The 22120-nt window shown below is 62.0% G+C and overlaps 1 protein-coding gene across 1 annotated transcript in view; it reads left to right on the top strand.

Annotated features, from left to right (window-relative positions):
- The window catches only part of Ajap1 (adherens junctions associated protein 1), a 66038-nt gene that overhangs the window by 5663 nt on the left and 38255 nt on the right, over positions 1-22120 (top strand). Inside the window, exon 2 of the mRNA XM_048783749.1 lies at positions 3255-4048. Within this exon, the coding sequence (XP_048639706.1) occupies positions 3259-4048 (790 nt within the window). The 5' untranslated portion in view covers positions 3255-3258. The remainder of the gene's footprint in view (positions 1-3254; positions 4049-22120) is intronic.

The following is a 22120-nucleotide window of genomic DNA, read 5'->3' as shown; positions in this document are numbered from 1 at the left end:
GCAGTTTTCTCTCTGGGTCACTGAGGTGCTGCCTTGAACATCCGTGGGCCTCTGGGAGTGGAGCTGCTGGGCAGTGCTAACTGTTTCCAGGACTCACCCAGCTGCTTCCTGCCACCTGTGTGCATTCCCACCGCTGTGACGGGCTCGCCCCCTGCAGCACTGACCACTCTCCACCTTCTGCTGGATGCTCTCCTTGTGGGTGTGAGGCCGTGACATGTTCTTAAGGGGTCTGTGGATGGTCCGGAGTTTGGGGAAGCTGACCCCACCTCTGCCTGCCTCCGGGGCCACTACGGAGGGCAGCCGTGCTGCGGGGCCTCCCTCCTCGGGTGTGGGGGTCCCCCACCTCTTGGTGCATGGCTGACAGCACCAGGGTCCCTCCCTGGGTGAGCCCCTCCAAGATGGCTTCCTCATGAAGTGAGAGCAGCTGGGGGCGTCCAGCCCTGAACAGGTCAGAGAGCATCCTGGGCTTCCGCCTGGTTCAGAGCTGGCTGGGGCCACAGGGAAGTGGCGTGGCTGCTCAGGGTCCTTGGAGGTGCTGCTCTCCAGACCAAGAAATTCCTGATAGCACTCAGGGCCAGGCTGGGCCCGGGGCCAAGCACAGTCCGGGGCCTTTGGCCCCTGTACAGGGCCCCTGGTGCCCTTGTGCAGGCCACGCCATCAGCCTGGGCCTTCCTGGGGGAGAAGGTCCCCACAGGGCTTCCTGGATGCCGGGGAAGGGGGAGGCTTGGTCCTGACTCGCCCACCAGCTCTCTATTTTCCCTCTGAACAAATGCGTCACTTTAAAAAGAAGCTGGACTTGGGGAGAAGCGAATCCACCTCCCCTGCCACGTGGCCGTGGCTGGTTTTCTGCATAACAGCTGGGTGTCTAGGAAATGAGGGGTTTCTATGGTAACCAATTACAGCCCGTGATTGGTGAAAAATCACAGAAATATCCTGTGTGTGAAGTTATGCCGGGGAGGCAGGCCCAGGCTTAGGTGCTGTGGTTTTAATTTCCTGGGGCGATCTTTCTCCAAGTCTGGATGGTGGCAGTTGTGCCCTTGCTTGCTCTTAATGCAGTTTGCTGGGTAGGGCCTGGGGGCCTGGGGGCCTGGGGCCTGGTAAGACCTCGTGAGTCCTAGTGGGGCCTGGGAGGAGGGTCTCATGGCTTCCTGTGGGGCCTGGTGGGGCCAGCACCTACTCCAAGCAGAATCTCATTGCCCTGGGGCCAGACTCCCACCCAGCTGCACGGCAGGGGAGAAAGCTGTGTTGTCAACCATCTCCCACCCTCGCTAGGTCACCAGCAGCCCCAGAGGAGCTGCCTTTAGCACGTGCGGGGTCTTTCACACTGACCTAGATGTCCCCCGTGCAGTGATGATGGCCCAGGTCCCTGCACCAAGCTCGGCTGCTTGTGCAGGGAAATTGCACAACACAGCAACCCAGGGCAGAGGCATTAGCATAATGAACACTTCCTAATTTCTGGAGCAAAGCACTTTGATTCTGATTAAAAAACCAGGGCCTTATTATTTGGGGATTAGCCCTTTTTGATACTTAATGCTCATTAATGTGAGGCTCTTTCTCTCAACATCTCAATGACCCCTGGGGACCAGCTCATTCCCAAGTGCCAGGAGGCCTCGGCCCTGGAGGGTTGTGCACACACTGGGACCCAGTTACAGTTGCACACACTGACACACTCCCGGACACGCCTTGCACACTCACTGGCATGCAGGCACAAGGCAATCTCACACGTGGGCACGTGCGGGTGCACATGGGCAGATGCAGGGGCACACGGGGCACAGCAGCGCACTCCCCTCTCACACCGACACACAGGCATGGTGTGCGTGAGGCTGACTCACATCTGTAGACACACAGTCACACGCATCTTCACACCCACACATGCTGACACACACACTGCACATGGTCTCTTCCTTGTGACAGGCACATACAGGATTGTCGAAGTCACACCCAGCACACACACTGACACACGCATGAACACGCTGCTGCACACTGGTATGTGTGTGCACACTCGACAGGGTGCTCACACTCATCCCAATCCCATCCTTTTTAAAGTCACATGACACCTATAAGGAAAAGTGGCCTGCGTGTCCCGGAGGCTCGCCGCCCTGCCCACCCCCACCACAGCAGCGTGGAGTTTTGGGGATTCATTTTAACTTTCAGACCTGAGGGTGTGACAAGAGCTGAGTTTGAATGGCACCTGTAATCAGTCCTCAGTTATCCATGCAGTGGGAGAGGGCACGTGGGCCCGCGTCCCCCAGCCTGCCACGTGGTTCTGTGCTGTGCTCTGGATGTTCCTGTGATGCTCCAGCGTCCACCTTCCTGGAGATGGCTTCAGGCCTGGGCTCTCTGGGGACTGCTCCACGGGCCGTGGACACCACGCTTCCCCGGAGCTCCGGCCTCCCCAGCTCGGCCTCCCCCAGGCTCTGCAGGGCTTGGGCTTTCTGCAGCTCCCGGGGCTGAGGAGGTGGACAGAGGGCTTCAGAGGCCACGTGCACCCGGGACAAACAGGGGTGGAAATGTCAGCAGGACCAGCACTTCGGCATCAGTAAACCCCCAGCTTATCTGGAACAGGTCTCAGGTCCCTTGTGACCTCGGCAGAGGCCCAGCCCGGGCGGCTGGCGTCCAGGGAGGAAGGCCCTGGCAGTTCTAAGACAGTCACATTCACCTCAGGGGCCACGGCAGGGGCCAGGGCAGGGGCCAGGGGCCTTGCAGAGTGCATGCAGGTGGTGCTCAGGGGCCACCGACTGTTTGCTCCTTGCCCGGCATCTGCCTGGCTGGGTGTCCCCGAGTCAGACCTCGTCCCACCCAGGCCTTGGGAGAGCCGATGGCCAATGGCAGTGAGCCTCTTGTGCTTCCTAGAGGAGAGCACCTGGGCCTGGAGTCCGGCCGGAGGCTGGCCAGTCCTGTGGTTCTCAGTCTGTATCCTCTTGGTGCCTCCTGTCATTACGGGCAAAAGGAGGGGGACTGGCAGGTCATCAGGTCATCACATCGGGGATGATGGGGGTCCACTGGGTCTTGGTCCTCCCCCCATGAGATGGGCCCTGTGGTTGTCAGCTGGCTGGGTGCAGCTCCTGGGGACCTGGAGGGCATTGTCTTCTCAAGGTGGAGAGGGAGGTGCTCCAGTGACCTTCAGAGGGAGGGGTTTGCCCTTGAGGCTGAGCTTCTCCTGCAAGACGACCTTGTCCTGATGGAGGATGACCACCTGGCCCCGCCAGAGCCCTGCCCGCCCTGCTGACCACTCTCCTCTCTCTCCTTCGCAGCTCCATGTCCATCCGCTGGCCGGGCCGCTCCCTTGGAAGCCATGCTTGGATCCTGATAGCCATGCTGCAGCTTGCTGTGGATTTCCCGTCCTGTGAGTCCCTGGGCCCAGGCCCCGAGTTCCGGCTCCTGCCACGACCACCGCAGAGGCCCCCGCGGCTGTGGAGTCTGAGGAGTGGACAGCCGTCCCGGCTCCCTGCCCCTGTGTGGAGCCCTCGGGCGCCCCGGGCGGAGCGGGCCCATGGGCAGATGCCCCGTGCCAGGAGAGCCCACAGGCCCAGAGACCAGGTGGCCTCCCTCGTGCCCAAAGGGGGGCTCGCCAAGCCCCCAGCTGCTGCCAAATCCAGCCCGTCCCTCACTTCCTCCTCCTCGTCCTCATCCTCCGCGGTGGCCGGAGGGGCCCCCGAGCACCAGAGTCTCCTGCGGCGGGGGAAGAGGCACGTGCAGGACACTGGTCTCAGTAGCTTCGACTTCAGGGGCAGCAGGCCCACGACAGAGACAGAGTTCATCGCCTGGGGGCCCACGGGGGATGAGGAGGCCCCGGAGGCCAACACTTTCCCGGGCGTGCATGGCCTCACCACGGTCCCCATCTTACAAACACGGAAGACGACTGTGGCCACCACCACCATCGCTGCCACCACGGCCACCTCCATCACGCTGCAGACCAAGGGGGTCACTGCCTCCCCGGATCCCCGGAGAAGGGTCCCCGCTGGGGCTAGCACAACGGAGCCTTCCCCCAGGCCCAGCAACAACGGGAAAGACAGCAAGCCCCCCCGGATTCTGGGGGAGACCTCAGGTAGGCGGCCACCACGGAGCTTTGGGTCTGTCCGGGGGCCGGGGTGTGTGCGGCTTGGGAGGGAGGGACCCCGAGGTGTGCAGGGCGGTTCACGGGGGGCCAGACTGAAAAGGAAGAGGCCAGGGGTCAGGCGCAGGACCGCAGGGAGAGATGGTGTCCGGTGTCGGGGACGCCCGGGCAGTCAGCAGGATTGGGGAAGCAGGTGGACGTGAAAAGGGGGCCTCCCTCCTTCCCATCCACCTGAGAGTGGACGCGGACACTGGTGCTGTCGGGGTGAGGCCTGGCGGGGTCCTGAGAAACCGCCAAGGCTCGGGCGAGGCCCCGCAGGGGAGCTGGTCCAGGACCAGGAGCGGCAGGAAGAGCCCAGGGCTGGCAGCTGCAGCTCTGCGGACAGGCGGGGGTGGAGGCTTCCCGGGGACGGCTGGTGCCTGTCCCTGCCCCAGCAGCTGGTGCCCCGACTCCTTGGGCTCTGACGACAGGCTGTGGCCCAGGTGGCACCCGGCGTCCACCAGCAGCAGCTGCGGGAGGCGCCGTGGGGGAAGGGCTCCCTGCACACCCAGGCCTGGGCGCCACCGACCCCGCCTGGGGCTCCTGGGGATCCAGGGCAGGAGAAGTGCTGCGGAGAGCTCCCCACAACCCGGCGCGGAGGGGCCGAGTGCCTGGGACGGGTCCTGCGAGGTTCCCTGACCTTGGCCAGGCAGGCAGCCAGCCGGCAGCCGTGGACATGTTTTTGTGGGGTGGCCCTTCAGCTCACCATTTTCTTCCTCCCTTCACTGGACAAGACGGTCTGTGCCTTTGTGTCACCCCTGGACAGCAGCTTGTCCAGGGAGCCGGAGCCCCATGCCAGGGCAAGGCCCGGAGCCGGCAGCTCCCTGGAGGGCCCGGGGGCCGCCTCAGCCACCCCAGCGTGGCGCCCGTAGCTCTGGTCAGAGGCTCTGAGAGTCTGACCTCAGTAGACGCAGGAGGTGCCCCCCCCCCGTCACCTCCTCTGAAGACCCACTTGCTGTGTAGCCGTGGAAGAGGAATCAGGTTCCCTTTACTCCTAATTACATCCGTTATTACTAAAGTGAACGCCCAGGACGGCCTCACAGGGCTCAGCAAACCCATCCACAGTCCACTGGCTGCTGCTGATCCAGCGACAGATGCTTACCTCAGGAAAGATTTGTGCTTCTTCATAATATAATCTGGTGCTAGATTGATTTGTTTAGCAAAGCAAATGTAAAAGGGGGGAAATGTGTGTGTTTGCTTCTAATGTAGAGAAATGTTGATTCTGGAAAACGCTGCCGGCCGGCAGAGAAGGGAACGGGCCCTCATCAGGGGCTGAGATGATCTCCTAACTGGGCTCATCACAGTCCAGCTGGCCCTACCTAACTGAATTAGATACAAGCAGGAGTAATTCAAGTTAGACCCTGGGAAGGACTGGCTAATGACTCTCAAGTGAGCTATTTTCTTGGGCTCCTGAAGGCAGGCGGTGTAATCTCCTGCTCTGTATGAGCTTCTGAGTGGGAGGGTGGCAGGAAAGACCCCTGCAGACCCCTTCAGACCCCTCCTGCCTCAGCAGTCATCAGGGTTGGCCTGGCCCCACGCTGGGTGGCGCTTGGCCGCTGCTCACACTTCTCGGGAGCTGCGCAGCAGGAGCACCTGTGGGCTCCCGGGCTGCGGTCTGGGAAGCTGCATGGCCCCTGCTTGGTGGCTGAGGCATCTGGGGAGGAGTCTGGGCTCCACAGCATGTCACTCTGTGACCCTGGGCAGGGTCTCGATGTCCTTGTCCTCACCATCAAACCCAGAGCCTGCAAGGCTCTCCTCTGGACAGTGGCTGTGAGGATTCAGCAGGTCACTGCTGAGCGTGGAAAGTGGCCCCCGGTGTCCAGGATGGCCCCACACGTCAGCTGCTTTCACGCAGCAAGAGAGGCTCGGAGGACAGTGCCACAGCTGTCAAAGGCAGAACCGGCCACCAGGGACTGAGAGTCTTGTCACCTGAGTCACACCCAGCCTTGCCACTCGCTCCTGGGGTCACCTTGAACCCAGAATTTGGCCTAGGACATGCTACCAGCATCCCCTAAGATGGTCCACTGTCCAGGACAGGTGTCTGGGATCAGGGCTGGGGATCCGTGGGGTCTACTCCTGCTTCTGTGGAGAGATGTAGTGAGTGAGATCCTGCCGGTCCCACTCCTGCTGCCTGGAGCACAGGCATTCCTGGGGACAGATGGGGTGGGGGAGGGTGATCTAGGGCACTGTGAGATCCCACAGAACTAAGGCTCCAAGGAATAGCCCTACGGTTGTCGGAAAGCCCCTCCCTCGGGAATCACCCTGCAGGTGAAATAACTGGGACATTTCTCTGAATTTTAGGATAATGGTTAAGCCCCTCGCTGCCTGGCTTCATAGTCCTCATATTAGCTGTGTGACCTGGGCAACCTGCTTGTCTGCTCTGTGCCGCAGTTGGACAGTAGCGTTGACCTCTCCTAACCTTGTCATCAAAGGTTAAAGGAGACAGTGCACGTCATGTGCTGACCTTCTGGCGCACGGGGGCCGGCTCAATAAGTGTTGGCCGCTGTTAATATGAGCGGAGGATGGTGATGGTGGTGGTGATGGTGATGATGGCAATGATGGTGACCACAGTGATTATGATGGCGGTGATGGTGGTGGTGATGATGATGATGGTGTGGTGTTGGTGGTGGTGGTGGTGGTGATGGTGATGCTATAATACTAGTAATTATGATGATGGTGGTGGTGATGTCACATAATGATGGTGGTGATGTTGGTGATGTTGGTGGTGATGGTGGTAGTGATGGTGGTGATGTTGGTGATGGTGATGTTGGTGGTGATGGTGGTGGTGTTGGCAGTGATGGTGGTGGTGATGGTGGTGGTGTTGGTAGTGATGGTGATAATGATGGAGGTGATGGTGGTGGTGAGGGTGGTGGTGATGGTAACGATAATGTCAGTTGCTATTAATGTGCTGATCTGGTGCTACCAGCTTTGACAGATCATTTCACAGGTCTCAGGGCCTGTCTCTGACCTTGGTGCTTTCTGCAGAGGTGTAGCTAGACCTCTAGCTGGGAGCTGCTTGGGATGGAAAATCACCTGGCGTGGATTCGCAGAGGCACGCAGCTCAGCCTCTCTCAAGTGCTGGCAGAGGATGGACGTCAGATGGGTCAGAAGTTCGCCTGAGGCTCTGTCAGGAGGCCCCCAGTGTGACTCGTCTGCCTGTGCCAGCCTCTTGCCTGTCATGCGCTGAGTTTGGAGTCACAGTGTCTCGCAGGAGAGAGCCAGAGGGTAGTTCCTTGAGTGCTGGTCTTAAAGCTCATGGCGAGTGTGTGTGTTACTGGACAGGCCACTGCAAGGAAGCCTGGCCCCGGCCTGTGCTGAGCAAGGGTCAGTGCTCGGGAAGGATCTCAGACCCTGCCTGCTGGCACCTGCCCTGGGACTCCCTGGCCTGCTCAGATGAATCTAGACTTCCCCAGCTGAGCAAGCTTGGGTCTCTCGGGAGGTGCACCACCCACGAGGGGCCATGCAGCCTTGCAGGTCCCCAGCGTCATTCAGGGCGTGTCTCCATTTAATCAGTCATATGTCCGTGACATCCAGCTCAAGGTCGCCGCGGCTCAGATGTCGCTGAGCCCTGCCTGGTGATTCTTACATCACGATTCACTCACGCGTTTGCCCAAGGCTAGTTGGAAAGTTGCTTTGTCCGTGTCACCAGGGGGCCTTCAGTGTCCTTTAGGCATGTAAGCAGGGATGCCGGCATGACTTCCTCTGCACCTTGATGGCCAGCTGACCTGAGCAGCGTGCGGGCCGGCCAACCCCGGGAGCGAGTCCTGTGACAGTGAAATACCTCCTAAATGCCAGAGTCGGAGTGGAAGGGAATCCGCGCAGAGGCAGCAGGGAGAAGCGAGCTCCTTCCCCTTCCGTGGAAAGCCATGGTGGCAGTTTAAATGCTGAACCCCTTTTAATTAAGTTGCTGGGTGTTTGCTACCAGGAAAGTGAATCTCTCCTTAATTTAAAGATGTTTGAAGCAAATGACTCATGAACTTCAAAAGTTTTGAGTAGCTTAATTGGGATAAGAGCGTCACAGAACAAATGAGCGGCTGGAGGTCCTGGAGCACCCTGGACTTTGCAGACACCGAGGCTGGTCTTTAGAGTCTTAATTGGGACTGTCTCAGTGGCAGGGGTGGCCTGGCACATCCTGAGAGCCACAGTTCTGGCTGGTGACCAAGGACACACTGAGCACAATCACAGGTGGAGACGGGTGCCAGCCGCCAGCCCTTGGGGCTCTGTGGCCCTTAGAGAACTCCCTGTGCTTCTGCTGAGCGGAGCCGGGTTCACACCAAGTGGACACGTGAAGTGTCCGCCCTGACTCTGCCCGGAGACTCCGCTTCCTTTCATTCCCGTTCCCCACGCGCCGCTCTGGCTTAATGCAGTTAGTGCCTCTTAAGCGTCTTTGATCCCCCAGGGCCTCGTCCTCCTTGGCAGAGCGGCAGAGACAGGGCCAGTTCTTCAGGGCCCGGGAAGGCCACTCTCCAGTGCTCCTTTCCCTTGCCAGGTTCTCAAATGCTGCTGCTGCCTTGGGTATGTGGCAGGGAGGGGCCTCTGTGACACCCCCTCTAGGCTCTGGTCTCCTCTAAGGGACTGTGGGGTCACTGGCCGAGCAGGTGGGGAGGGGCCGTGCCAGTGCTCCTGTGGAACATGTCTTCCCTTGCCTTGTGTGGGACACGCAGTGCCGGAAGGATGACAGAGCCGTCTGACGTTCTGTGGATTGAATTTATGATTTCGTCTGCGTGCAGGGGAACAATCCTGAGCGCTGAGATTGAATATTAGACAGAACACCATTTTTAGAATTTTTATTTGACTGTGTTAAAAGGACCAGTTTTAGAATTTCTGGCTTCTTGATCAATTATGCAATGAACCGCCAACTTTATACTTAGTCTGTGCTAAAGTGCCTGCCCCGGTAGGAGGGCGAGCTGCTGGGGGCATGGGGCCTCTCCATCTCTTCAAGGGGTTTAGACGCTTATTTGGCCAAGCAAGATAGATGAGGATGCATCCCTACAGAGAGAGCCGGCGGGCAAGGACAGTGCAGGAAATGTCACGAAACCAGCCTCATCAATTGTCCAATTTTTCTGGCAGCAGTAGTCAGAGGAAGAAGGGTCTGCTGTGGGTGCGAGGGGCCAGACCAGGCCTCCAGGGACCAAGTTCTGATGGAAGAAGGGGTGGGTGGCCCAGGGAGAGACGCCGTGCAGAGGTGGCAGGCAGGTGGGCAGAGTGGGCAGAGCCTCCACAAGCCTGGACCACGCGAGGAGCTGAGTTGGGCTTCAGCCCTGGAACCCAGTGTCCTGGCCCCAGAGGCTGGAGAAGACCACCTGGAAGCCCCTTTCTCAGCCCTGAACTATTGTAAGGCTGGGTGGCCCCTGGATGCCACCTGTGGACAGCTAGGGCAGTGGCCTGCAGAGGCCCCTCTGCATTCTCTTTTCATTACAAGGTGAATGCCAGGGGGCAGGGTGGCCCTCCCAGGGTGGCCCTTCCAGGGTGGCCCTCCTAATGTCCAGGGCAGGCCGTCCTGGGGGCCTGACAGTGAGCTCAGTGGTTGACAGGAAATGCTCTAGACTGGACTTTAGAGCTGCCATTTGGGGTGATGAGTAATCTTTCCTTAGGGGTCAACCCTGTCCCAAGCCCCCAGGAGTGGCCTGCCTAGTGACGTGCAGTCGGAAAGGGGCCAACGGGCACGCTCCTGCAGAAGACGCACCGCCCTCACCTTGCAGCAGGTGAGCTCCCGGTGACACTGGGGGCCTCCCCGCCAGCTGCAGCCGTCCAGGTCCAAGACTCCACCAAAGTCACATCGGACACTCGGGTGGTGGACGGAGGCGCCCTGGGCAGGTGCGAGGCCTCTGGACGTGGGTCAGTGAGTCTCTGTCCTGCAGCCTGCTGCAAGGCTGTGAGGATCAGCGTAACAGAGGGGGAAGCTTTTCTTTCCAGAAGTTTCTCTCTGCAGGGGGAAGCTGCAGTTTTCCTGGGGACAGAGGCTCAGACTTGGCCATGGAGATCCTGCAGGGGGGACGCCTGGTGCAGGTGAGAGCGCCTGCCTGGCCCACTGCACCCAGGCTCCCCACCGTGGCTGGCCAGCGCGCGTCCTTGGCTGTGCTGTGACCTCGTGGGGCCTCGGCCTCCTGGACTGCACGGTTGGGAGGTGGTTTCTCTCAGGGGTTGTTCTGAGCCTGGATCAGGTCGACCGTGGGAAGGGTTGATGCCATTGTGAGCATCAGGAGATGCTAATGGAGTCGAAGGCCCAAGGTCACCTGCAGCCACCTGGCCTGGACTGCGTTGGGGGAGATGGTGCCTGAGCAGGGGATGTGCCACTAGGTTTCTGTGTCCTTCATACCCTCGGGGAGTCACCCTAGGTGAATGGCTACCCACTGCTTAGGACTGTTCCGCCCCATCACAGCCCTCTCTTCTGTGGCATCCAAGCTGCCCAGGAAACCATCAAGGGCCTGCCCTCGGCTGCCCCCATGCGCAGTTTCCGTGAGAACCGGGCTATATACGGCAGCACACAGAGTCCCCGTCCTACTCAATGAATTGGTCATGTGACAGCCACGTGTGTCCCCTCAGTTCTGAACACCCAGCCTCCCGAGAGCCTCTAGTCTAGTCCTAAGCTCCAGAGGCAGCCTGCTACCCAGGACCAGCCTCAGCCTGTGGTCTGGCCCACATCCTGGACTTTGAAGGCCCAGCCTCCCTCTGTGTCCCAGTGCCCTGGGCTGCCCTCCAAGGCACCCTGGTGGCAGAGGTTGAAACAGTACCAATTCCTCTGCACAGCTCCAGGGCAGAAGCCTGAAATCCAGGTGCCACAGGGCTGTGCTCCCTCGAAGGCTCTGGGGAGGGTCCTTCCTCCTCTGCCAGCTCCTGGTGGCCCCAAGCAGCCCTTGGCTTGTGGCTGCATCTCTTCCATGGTCTCGGCTCTGATTCCCGTGACCCTGGTCCCCATGTCTCAGGGTCTGCCCCTCATAAGGACACCTGCCATTGGATTTTAGGGAACCCCTGGAAAATAGATGACATTGTCTTGACATTCTTATCTTAATCACGCCTGTGAAGACCCTTTGTCTAGGAGAGTCACACGCACAGGGTCCATGTGTTAGGGGATGGACATCACGTGTTTAGGGGGCTCTGCTGAGCCCTCTACAATTGGAGGGGCTCTCAGCAGCTCTGGCTGGGGTGGGGAGTGTGGGGGTTTCTCCTGCAAAGCCCCCCATTCACCCTGCTGCAATCTGGGCTTTGCTGGAGAGGAAGGCAGCTCCAGGGAGGGCACAGTCCAGGGCAGAGCTGCCCACAGGCCAGGGAGCCCTGGGCCTGGAGACAGCAGGGCCTGCCTTGCTGTGCGTCACAAACAGGACCAAAGTGCTCCACTCCCGTGGCCTCGTCCTCTGGGCCTGTCCTTCATGTAGTCTGGTTCCCTTACTCTGTCGGAGCCTCTGCCCAGCAGGCGGAGGACCCTCACCCTGTCCCGGCCTCCTCTGATGCACAACCAGGACTGGCCTTGCTCCTGGCGACACTCAGGCTGCCCGGGAGGTGACCTCGACAGCCCCACACTCTGCCTTCTGAAGCCCTGGCTTAGGAATCCACGTTCCACCAGCCCCCCATGGGACCTGGGTGGACATTTAGGATGAGTGGACCCCAGACCCAGGGTTGGCTTAGTACGAGAGCAGGGCATAAGCCCCCCAAATCCTGGTTGGTGTTGGGTGTCAGACCTTAGCCGGCTCAGGCCCCTTCAGGCCCCGGAGGGCGGACACACCAGGGCCACTCAGGCCTCCCAGGCCTGGTTTTGGATGGGACACCGTCCCCAGCCAGCTTTCAAGGGGCAAGGCCAAGGGCAGTGCTGCTTGCTTGCTGTCTCACTGGGGGCCTGGACCGTCCAGTCCCTCCTGGGGATTACCAGGGAATAGAGGCCTCCCCTGGCCTTGTCCACTGCAGGGGCAGGCGCTCTCCCTGTCCCACTGTTGCCGGGAGCTTCATGGAGTGGACACAGGAGGCTGAGCTGAGACTGGGGCAGGGACAGGTCCAGAAGTCTCACATTCCCAAGATGTCCTGCAGATTCACGCCCCATGTCCCTGTCCCTGGGCCTGTGTCATTCCATGGGCAGTGACCCTGGGTCCTCTGCTCCTCCTGGGTGAAGTGCTGGCCCACCCCCCCCAGATCCACCCACTTCCCCTTGAGGTCCCCACCTCTGGGCCCCCAGGGAATTGATGTCCGTCATCTGGAACTTGCTGGAACGTCTCACACACTGGCTCAGCTGTGTGGCCCGGCTGCCCCCACCCCGGATGCCCTGGGTGCATGGTATTTTCCAGGGGTGTCCCCTCATGGGGGACTCCTGGAGGGGCAGTCACAGACCTCCACCCCCAGGTCCTGCAAGCCCTCAGGCCCCGACTCCTGCACTGCGTCTGGGCCATGGCCAGCTCCCACCTGCAACCCCCACGAGGGGTTCCTAAGTGCCCCAATGCCTGGGGTCTCTAGGCCTGAGGTGACAGGAAGAGGAAATGAAGGGGAGAGCTCTGGTAATAGGTTCTGTGCTTACAGAAGGCTCCAAAGGACCCTGCCCTCCTGCTCTGGGCCCGGCGCAGGGCTGGGTGTGCTTGTGGCCCAGGACTGCCATCCACTCCTGGCCCTGTCCTCCCTCTCAGGTCCAGGTGATCAGTGACACTGTGCCACCCCCAGGCTGAAGGAGGCAGAGAAGGCCGGGGGCCCACAACTCAGCCCTGGCCTCGGGGGATTCTGCCCCAAGCTGGGAGGACTTGTGAACCCAGGTGGCCGGGTGTCCTGACCAGCAGGGTGGAGGAAGGCTGGGCTGTCCAGGGGGCACTGCTGTGATGAGCAGCAGGTGGGAGGCCACTTCAAGACTGGTCCCTGGAAGGTCTCAGATCCTGGGCAGAGTCCACTGTCCCCTCCCATTCCTCACCAGACACACGGGGCCTGTAAGCTCCCTGGATGGGCAATGTCCTGCCTGTTCATGGTGCCCTGCCTGGCCCGTGGCCATGTGAGAAATCCCAACCAGAAGACATCTAAGCACCAGGCTTTCTCTCTGTGGGACACCAACCTCCCTCCAGAGTGTCACGAAGCTCAGAACGGGCTTGTGCTCTCTGCCGGTCCCCTGCGTGTTCGTAGCTGACCCTGGGTTCGATCCAGGTCAGCCCCAGCTGCGTCGAGGCGCAGTCCCCGTGGGCTCGCCCTGCACGTGCCGATTCCAGGTTAAAACTTTTGTATTAGGACAGAAGGGTCTGGGATGAGCCTGGACAAGGTGGGCGAGCTCTCCTAGTGCTGGACTCCCGGAGCAGCCATGGGGACATGCGCGTCACAGCTGGGGTGCTGTGTGCCGAGGGCCGGCAGGCGCCTCCTCACGGGCAGAGCCCAGTGTGTCCAGCTTGTCTGGCGGCTGGGCCCTGAGTGCGGGTGTGCTGGATGGTGTCCCACCGCTGCCCTTCAGGAAGCCTTCCAGCGGCTCTGGGGTCCGGGGAAGGCTTTGGTGGACATGGCCATCAGCATACCCAGCCAGTCCCCAGCGGGCCTCAGGGCGTCCGCATCAGGGCTTCCTCAGATTCTGTCACAGCAGCTTAGCAAGTGGTGGCCCCGGGCCAAAGTGGCCCTCCGCTGGCTTTTGTAAATGAAGTTTTATTGGACACGTGGTGCCTCTGGGGCTTCAGTGACAGAGGTGTGGAGTCACAACGCAGACCCGACAGCCGCGATGAGAAGAGGAGGCCCCGTGGGAGAGAGCTCTGTCTCCCGGGGTAGCCTCACGGGCGCACCCTACCCCAGGTAGGGAGGCGGGGCGAGGCTGGTCCCCAGAGGCTGCGTGGGACAGGAAGTGCGGGGCCTGGGGGGTGGGGGTAGGCAGAGGGCGGAGGGGCTAGGGGAGATGCCTGGAGGCCGGGGCCTGGGGCCCAGGAGCAGGCCGGACAGTGAAGGGCTGCCGTGTGCCAGCCACCAGCCCTTTCTGCCTTCCTGATGGCAGAGCGTGACGGGCCTGGCCCAGTCCTGAGCTGTGAGCTACCCTGGGGTTGGCCTGGGGACAGCGTGGAGTACAGTGGAGACCAGGGCCCTGTCACAGAGCTTCCCGTCGTGGGCAGACAGTCGCTGTAGCCTGGCCCCAGCCATCCTCCTGGAAGCCTAAGGAGTCTGCCTCAGAGAAGGGCGTGGTCCTGAGGGTGGGTCCCTGGGGGTGGGACGCGGCTGAGGAAGAGACAGGCTAACAGGGAGGAGGGGCCAGGACTTGCCAAGAAGCCCTGTCCATTCTGCGGCAGCCACGGCGTCCCAGGGAGAAGCCAGACCTCGGAGGTCTCTACCTGGGGGCCAGGGCCTCGCCCCGGGCCACCAGCCGTTTCCTGGGTGCTGGCTTGCTGAGCCCTCCAAGCAGACGTCTCCGGGACCGTTGGCTGTTGGCAAGGTGCTCCAGAGCGGTGGCTTCAACATCAGAAATTTGTTGTCTCCCCATTTTGGAGGCTGGAAGCCCAAGGTGAAGAGGTGGACAGGTCAGCCTCCCCGAGGCCTGTCCCCGGCTGGCGGGTCCCCACCTCTGGCTGTGTCGTTGCCCGGCTCTCTCTGTGCAGCCTGTGGTTTCTCCCCCTCTTCTATGAGGACACCAGGCCACTAGGACAGGGCCCCGCCTGTGACCTCATTTAGCCCGCTACCTCCTGCCGGGCTCGCGCCCCAGCTGTGCTCACTGCGGCCCTTCGGACTTCAGCTCACAAGCGGGGGACACTTGGTTCAGGCCTCAGCACCTCCCTCCAAGCGCCTCGGGCATCTTGGCACGGGGGTCTCCCTGTACGTGAAGCAGAACACTCCCGGAGCCGAGGGGGCGGGCGGCAGGTGGAGCTCCACCACCCCTCCCACAGCCTCGGGGGCCACCCGGAGCCCTGAGAGGCCGTGAGGGGTGACTGGCCGGTAGGAATGTGGTGGAGAGCTCCACTCGGTGAGCTGGGCGGTGCGTGCCAAGGTGCCGCCGCTTTACACTGGGTGGGAGTGCCTTACTGATGGCTCGACGTAGGGGGATGACCCCTGGCTGGGGGGGCTACAGAGTGACTTCCCGAAGCCATGCAGGGCTTTTGGTGGGTCTCGGGGATGCTGGAATGGCCAGCAAGGGGCCTGAGGGGGTCTGAGCAGGAGACTGCGGCTCCGTCCTCTGCAGAGGGCTCTAAGGCCTCCTCCTCCTCCTCTGGTGGAGAGTCCCGGGAATTGGTTTCAAAGGCTCAGTGCTGGTGCCCTCCCTCGGCGAAGCCTGATTAGATGGGGCCCAGGAAGCTGCATTCAGAAGCCCTGTCCACCATCCAAGGGTCTGGGAGGCAGGCAAACAGGGGCCCCAGGGGGCCTGTACTGCAGAACTGGTCCCCAGCGCAGAGCTGAGCCTGGCCTCGGCCTCCCCAGGGCCTCCCAGGGTCTCTGGTGATGACTGCCCCTTGACTTGTGAAATAAGTAGGACCCGGCAAGGAAGAGCTTCCAAAGGCAGGGCGTGGCGACCCAGACGGCAGCCACGTGCAGGGCTCGTGGTCCGCTTCCCCGCGGCCACTCCTGCGTGGAGACTCTGAGGGGGGTCCTGGGCCAGCATGCTGCAGAGCCCTGCCGGTGGCAGCTGGTGGCTCCCGACACGCGGCTACATCTGTTCCTCAGTGAGTCATCTGCTCAGCTGGGGCGCACTCGGCTCTCAGCACACCAGGTGGCCTTTCCCAGGCCCTGGTGGGTAAATGTCATGAGACTGGGCTCCCTGGGCAGCCTGGCGGGCAGCTGTCCCTAGACTGCCGCAGAAAGGCTAGGGAAGAGCCCCGGCAACCTCGGACCAGAGGTGATGGCTCTGGGTCACTCCGTGTCGCCCCTGTCTCCCCCCTTCACCCGGTGACGCTGAGAAAGCTCCTCTCCCAGGAGCAGTGCTTCCTGCCCAGTACAGTGCCCTCTGGCCACCCTGCCTGCCCTCCTCGTAGCCCTCGGTCACGGCTGTCATCGGCCTACGCGTCTTGTCTACAGCCAGGTCCTCAGCCCTGGGCAACAGAAAGGCCGCCGTGCTCTGGGGCTTGTCCCCTGCACTGTCACAGGCCTGGTGTCACAGGCCTGGGGGCAGCCTGGCCCTGGTCCCCGCCGGCTGCTGCTTGCTTGGGTGGGCTGCCTCTCCTGGGGACAGGGAGCCGTGGTCTGCTCCCCCCAGGGCTTATGGCCCAGGTTCCCTTGTCCCTCAGGGGAGACCCTATCTCGATGTCTTCTGTGCAGGGGTCAGTGAGGGCCCCTGGGGTGGGTCTGCAGCCTCTGGGCCCCGACAGCCACCTGGGGCTCCCTGCCGACGACTGGGCGGAAGTGAGCCTGAGGCCTGCAGTGGGCTGGAGGGGCCTCCCAGGACAGCTGCCCTCCCAGGGCTGAGCCTTGGGACCCGGGCCTGTCCCCACCCCTGAGCCCCTGAGCCCTGAGCAGGGGCTGCCGCTGTACCAGAGCCGGTTCCTGGCCGGGGACCCTGGGGTGGCAGGTGGGAGGGCGTGTTCAGATGGGGAGAACCTGTGGCACCCCACACTTGGAGCCTGGCAGGGGCTGGCAGGTGGCTTTAAGCAGGTGAGTGCTTGGGTCCATGAAGGCCATAGTTGCTGGCCTGGGTGGCCTGAGAGGTCCTGCAGCTGGCTGATGACACAGTGTCCAGTCAGGGAGGAGGCCCAGATCCAGAAGAACCCTGGCTGAGAAGCCGGCCCTTCTCAAGTACAGGGGGTGACTTATCTGGGCTCCCTTCTCCCCAAGGGGTCCCTCCATGGCCAGAGAGGCCTCCTGCTAGTTAGGACATGAGGGACGTGGCCGGTGATTGGTGGGCTGTGGGTACAGACAGCCGTCCATGACCCCACAGCCTGCTCAGGGGAAGGGAAGGGGAAGGAGGCAGGCCCAGTGGGGCACAGCAGGGCACAGCCGGGGAGCACGGGTCCTCTGGGGCTGAAGGTCACTCTGAGGCTGCTGGGAGCTTCTGTCCTGTGCTGCAGACAGCTGCACCCAGGCTCCTCAGAGAGTGGCCTTGGCCTGCTCGGGTCCTCAGGTCCCCATCCCGCCCAGGCCTGGAACTGGGTCCACCTGTGGTCCTGCTGACAGGCTCACTGTCACTGGCCTGGCTCCAGGAGGAATGGTGACCCATGCTTTCAGGTGTGCCCACTGGTGGATGGCCTCGGCCGGCCGCAGACCCTGTGTCTGTCTTCCCATTAGCCCCTGGTGGGCCCCCAGTGTGCCCTGGGTCCCGAGGATGCTGCCACTCCCCTGTGGTCCCTGCAGCGCTGGCTGGCACGCAGCTGGCAGGCCTGACGTGTCCTGGGAAGAATCCTCAGGACAAGTCACACGGCAAAGCTGAGGCAGGTCGTTAGGTGACAAATCCAGCCGGCTGGCCTTCTTGCACCCTAAGTGGCATCCGCGGAGAATGAACTAGCCAGCCTGCTTCTCAGACCAGGCCGCGGACAGTTGTCCTTCTCCTCCTGTGGGGAGAGGGCACTTCCTGGGCCGATGTGTGGGCCCCACTCCACCCGCCCCCCAGTGGGCGCAGAGTCGGGCGCAGAGCTGGGGACCACCACCCTGCAGCTCCCCCGCCAGCCCTTCTCGCCCAACTGTACTTTTCAGCTCCAAGGCTCCGAGTGTGGCCGGCAGGATGGCCTGCGAGAGCTGTCCAGGGCCTGACTCGCTGTGGAGGCCCATAAAGTCCTCATGGGGGACAGGGCGGAAGTGGTGCCTCTGCCGAGGGAAGTGGGCACCCTGAGGGCTGCTGGGGTCACCCTAGAGCACCCTGACAGCCTGAGTGCCCTGAACAACAGGCTGGAGGCCCGTGGCCCAAGGTCACGGTGGGCGGTCGGCTCCTTCTGAGGCTGAGGGAGGACGCCCTGCTGGCCTCTGCAGCTCCCGTGGCCTTGGGTCTCCGGGGCGTGTAGATTCTGCCTTCACCTCCTCTTCCCATGCGTATTTCTGTGCCCGGTTGTTGGGGACACTCTAATGACCACATTTTAACTTGCCGACCTTTGTAGAAGCCTTGTCCAAGGTCACATTCACAGGCACTGGGGGTGAGGACGGATTTGGGGACCCCCTCATGGTCCTGGATGGCCCAGCTCAGGCCCTAACTTAATCACATCTGCAGGCTCTTTGTCCAGACCAGGCGGCCTGCACAGGTGGGGTCAGGATTGGGGTACCTTAGGGGGTTCCTGCCTGCACTCTGCACCCCACTGCTGAGTGACTGACCCCGGGTGGCCGGAGCAGGAGAAGCCTTGAGGAGACACGTGCTGGGGAGGAGGTCACCTGCAGGCCCTCACCTATGGCAATGGAGATCCCTGGGGTTTTTCTGGACCGCAGGTGGCTCTCAGCCCATTGGGGCAGACGGGGAGCCGCGGAACGGGCCGCGCTGGTCAGCCTTTGGCTTCTGGGTAAAAACGGTTCACAGGACGTGGACACAGAACCCTGGGCAGAGCGGCTGGGCAGCTGCAGGCGCCAGGACTGACCCGCAGCTCACCAGCTGGCGCGGGGGTAGGTGGCCAGCAGCAGGAGGGCCTCTGCGGTCCGCTGCGTCTCTGTTTCTACAAATGTTCAAGCCAAACCCCAGCCTCTGCTCCTCCTGCGGCACTGGGTCTGTGCTGACCACTTCCTGGTCAGCACGCAGCCTCTCCACTCCCCGGGCCACAGCAGCCCTCAGAGGCTGCCCTCTGCACCCTGCAAGGGCAGTGCCCACCTTCCCACCAGAGGATGCACCTCCCTGGGAGAACGAAAGCTTTGTCTGCCCATGGGCACCAAATCTGCTGACCGAGGAGCTCCGGCTTTCTTTCCAGACCAGCATTCCCGGATGCCTGCCTGGTACAGCCGGGACTTGGGTGCCCAGAGGCTCGTGGGAAGAAGAATCAACCGAGCAGCCCTCGGCCCCAGCTTTCCCGACACTCTGTGCTGGAGCTTTCTTACCCCCTGTCTGGCTGGATCAGACTTGGCCTGCAGCTTCCCTTCCCTTGTGCTCAAACACGTCCCTGCTCTCTTTGGCAGCCCCCCTGGTCTCACTCAGGCGTCCGTTCCCTGGCTTGGACACAGCAGAGAGGCTCTTGACTGTGTGTGTTGGTCAGCTTTCTGTGCTGTGACCAAGGTACTTTCCAGAAAAAGGAGGAGGAGGAAGGCTTTATTTTGGCCAGTGCTCAGAGGTCTCGGTCCGTGGTTCGCTTGCTCCAAGGCAGAAACGTCGGGTGGGGTCTGGCAGAGGAAAGCTGGTGGTTTCAGGGGGTGGCCCCAAAGCTCAGCCTGTGACAGGAGGCCCACGGAGGCCAGCTCTTCGGGAGCAGGATGCTGTGCTGCGGAGCTCCAGGCTCGCAGCACGGGGTGCCGGTCACGTCACCAGGCTGGAGGTGCACACGGCACAGCCGCTTTTGTCCCCAGAGTCTAGAGAGACGTCGCAGCCAAAAGGCTCTCGAAGAATTGCTCCTGCCCTCGCCCCGTCCCCACTCAGATTGTCCTGGGAGGCTGAGACTGTGCCTTCCACCATCCAGGGGCGCCTGGGACGTCCTCGCCAGCATCTCTCTTCTCCACGCTGCCCTCCACAGTCAGGCCGAGGTTCAGGACACGGAGGTGGTGAGCGCCGCCCTGCCCCGTGTCCTGGGGCCTCTCCATGGAGCAGGCGTGCTCAGCAGGCGAGGCGGCTTCTCACACCGAGTCTGCCAGCCCCTCCTGCTCAGAGGGCCCCATGCCACGAGGGGACGGGGGTGGCACCTTCTCCTCCCTCCCCCCTGAGCAAGGCTGGTGGTGGGACTCAGGTCTGGGCAGGCCCTGCAGGTTCTGGGACCCTAACAACACTGTCTTCCCGGGACCTTCTGCTGCTGGAGGGGAGGGAGGGGAGACATGCACAGGGGCTGGAGAGGTGGCATCCACATTGGGCCCCTGTGGTCCTGTCCCCACCCTCCTCCACATGGTCTGCCAGCTGTCCCTTCAGCCCCCTGAGTTCAGGGTCCAGGAAAGGACCCCTCAGCCTGGGCTCCTATGAGAGGCCCCAGAATTGTGCTCTGCTGACTGACCGCCTCTCAATTCTACAAGCTGGTGTCAACAGATTGTCCCCAACATCCTGGGACACGCTGCAGGTGCAGAGCGGTTTGGAGAGCACAGGAGTGACGGCTGGCCCTCCCAGGGGACCAGGGTGAGTCACCTGAGCCTTTCTGTGACGTGAGAACAGCTCTCCCTGTCAACCCCAGCCCTGCTCTCAGGACAACAGGGGCCGTGGCTCCTGGCGAGTCACAGTCTGTGGGCTCCCAAATCGGAGCCCCTGTCCCCTCCCCCGCCTCCCTTCCAGGGAGCCGTGGAGAACCTGCCCGTCCAAGCAGCCCAGCCCAACTTCCCGCCAGGGCCTCTCCTGGCCCCGCTTTGCTCATCTGCGAAACGGGGGTGACAGAAGCGCCTGCCCCTGGGGCTGGGAGAGGGAGGAGCTGACCCCTGTTACGTGCTCAGAACGTGCCTGTCGCGTGGCACCAGCTACAAAGGTGTCCACGGTGTCCACAGCAGCTGCCACTTGCTCCTCCCAAGCAGCAGCTCTGATGTGGCCTCTCCTCTGCCCAGGAATTGTCAATGGCTCCCCACTGCCCGCCCGAGACACTCCAAACTCCCTCACGTGGCTTAAGGCTGTGGTCACCTTTGCACGTGGCCCCAGGAAGCCCCTTGGCCCCTGCTCCGCAGCCGTGTTCCGCCCGCCGTGTTCCGCTCATGCTCTCCAGAGCTACCGACCACAAACGCTTCCCCTCACACAATCTCCCGCTAATCCTCTGTGGCCAGAAGTAATCTGTTCCTTCCTTAAATGCTCATGATGCCTCCCCGGTTCCACTTATATACACAAATAACTGCAAAATAAGATTAAAAGTGAGGCTCTGACTCCCGATTAACCCATAAGCTCCTTCAGGCCAGAGCCTTGGTGGGCTCATTTATTTATTGTTAATCCTCCACGTAGCCCACTGCAGAGGGGTGTGCACACGTGTGGCGCCCAGGGAGTGTTGATTGAATAAGTGAATGAAGAGGGGGCAGGGAGGCCTGCCACACAGCTCCTGTGGGGAGGAGCGGGCGCAGCGGCCCCTCCAAAGTTGGACAGGCTGTGGGGCGCCCTGGGTGTGAAGCCCCGGTGCAGGGATGTGGGTCTCTGGCCGGCTCCTGGTGCTCACGAAGCCTGTGGGGCATCCTGGGAGGGCCCGTTTGTGCGCTCTGGTCAGGCGCGGGCCTTACAGAGTCCAGCTGTGCTGGGAGGGACGGGGAAGACCAGAGCAGGTCCTGGACACACCCTAGGCCTCCTCACTGCCTGGGGCAGGACGGGGTCTGCAGCTCCTGGACCCCCAAGGATGCAGAACGCCACGGGCACTGTGTGCGCTTCCTTATGATTGAACCCATGAGGTGGCTCACAGCGCCTGCTGCCACACGCACTGGGTGACAGTCCATGCACCGCTGTGTTGGGGACAAGGGCGAGGGAGAGACCTGCCCTGCCCGCCGTCAGGTCAGATGTGTTTGTTCCTAAACATTTGGCCCATGGTTGGTTGAGCCTGTGGGTGTGGAGCCTGTGGGTACCGAGGGCTGTGGGATTGCCCTCAGGAGAGGCGCGGAGCCGCTGGCTGTACCTCTGTCCTCCCCGCCCACCACTTACAGCCGGGGTGGCGGACGGAGCATTGGGCCTGGAAGGCCCTCAGCAGACCCCGGCAGGCAGGCAGCTCAGAAGCCCCGTGAGAGGTGGGCTGAGGAGGCCCTGGGCTCTGCAGAGCACTGCACCAGCCCCCGCCACCCTGGCACCTCCACTCCTGCTTGGAGCTGGCACAGAGCACGGTACCTGGTGAGGCAGCGCGTGAGGGAGAGCCTGTCTTCCCCTTCCCATGCACAGTCAGGGTCGTGGAGCTGGGGTCTCCACTGCGCTCATGGGTTTGGGCAGAAATGGAGAAATCACAACTGCCCAGTGAGCATGTGTGGCCACTCCCTCGGGGCACCTACGGGTTATGAAGTGGGTTGAACCTGCCCTGTGCGAGGGGCCTGCAGGGACACAGGCCCCCAAGTCTGACAGTTCAACGCACAGAGCAGGCATGCTGCTCACCCTACCCCACCCCTACCCCCACCCCTACC

The sequence above is a fragment of the Marmota marmota genome, unplaced genomic scaffold (assembly GCF_001458135.2).
Source record: "Marmota marmota marmota unplaced genomic scaffold, marMar, whole genome shotgun sequence".
Lineage (NCBI taxonomy): Eukaryota > Metazoa > Chordata > Mammalia > Rodentia > Sciuridae > Marmota > Marmota marmota.
Note: the sequence above shows the minus strand (reverse complement) of the source record. Positions and strands in the feature narration are given on the sequence as shown.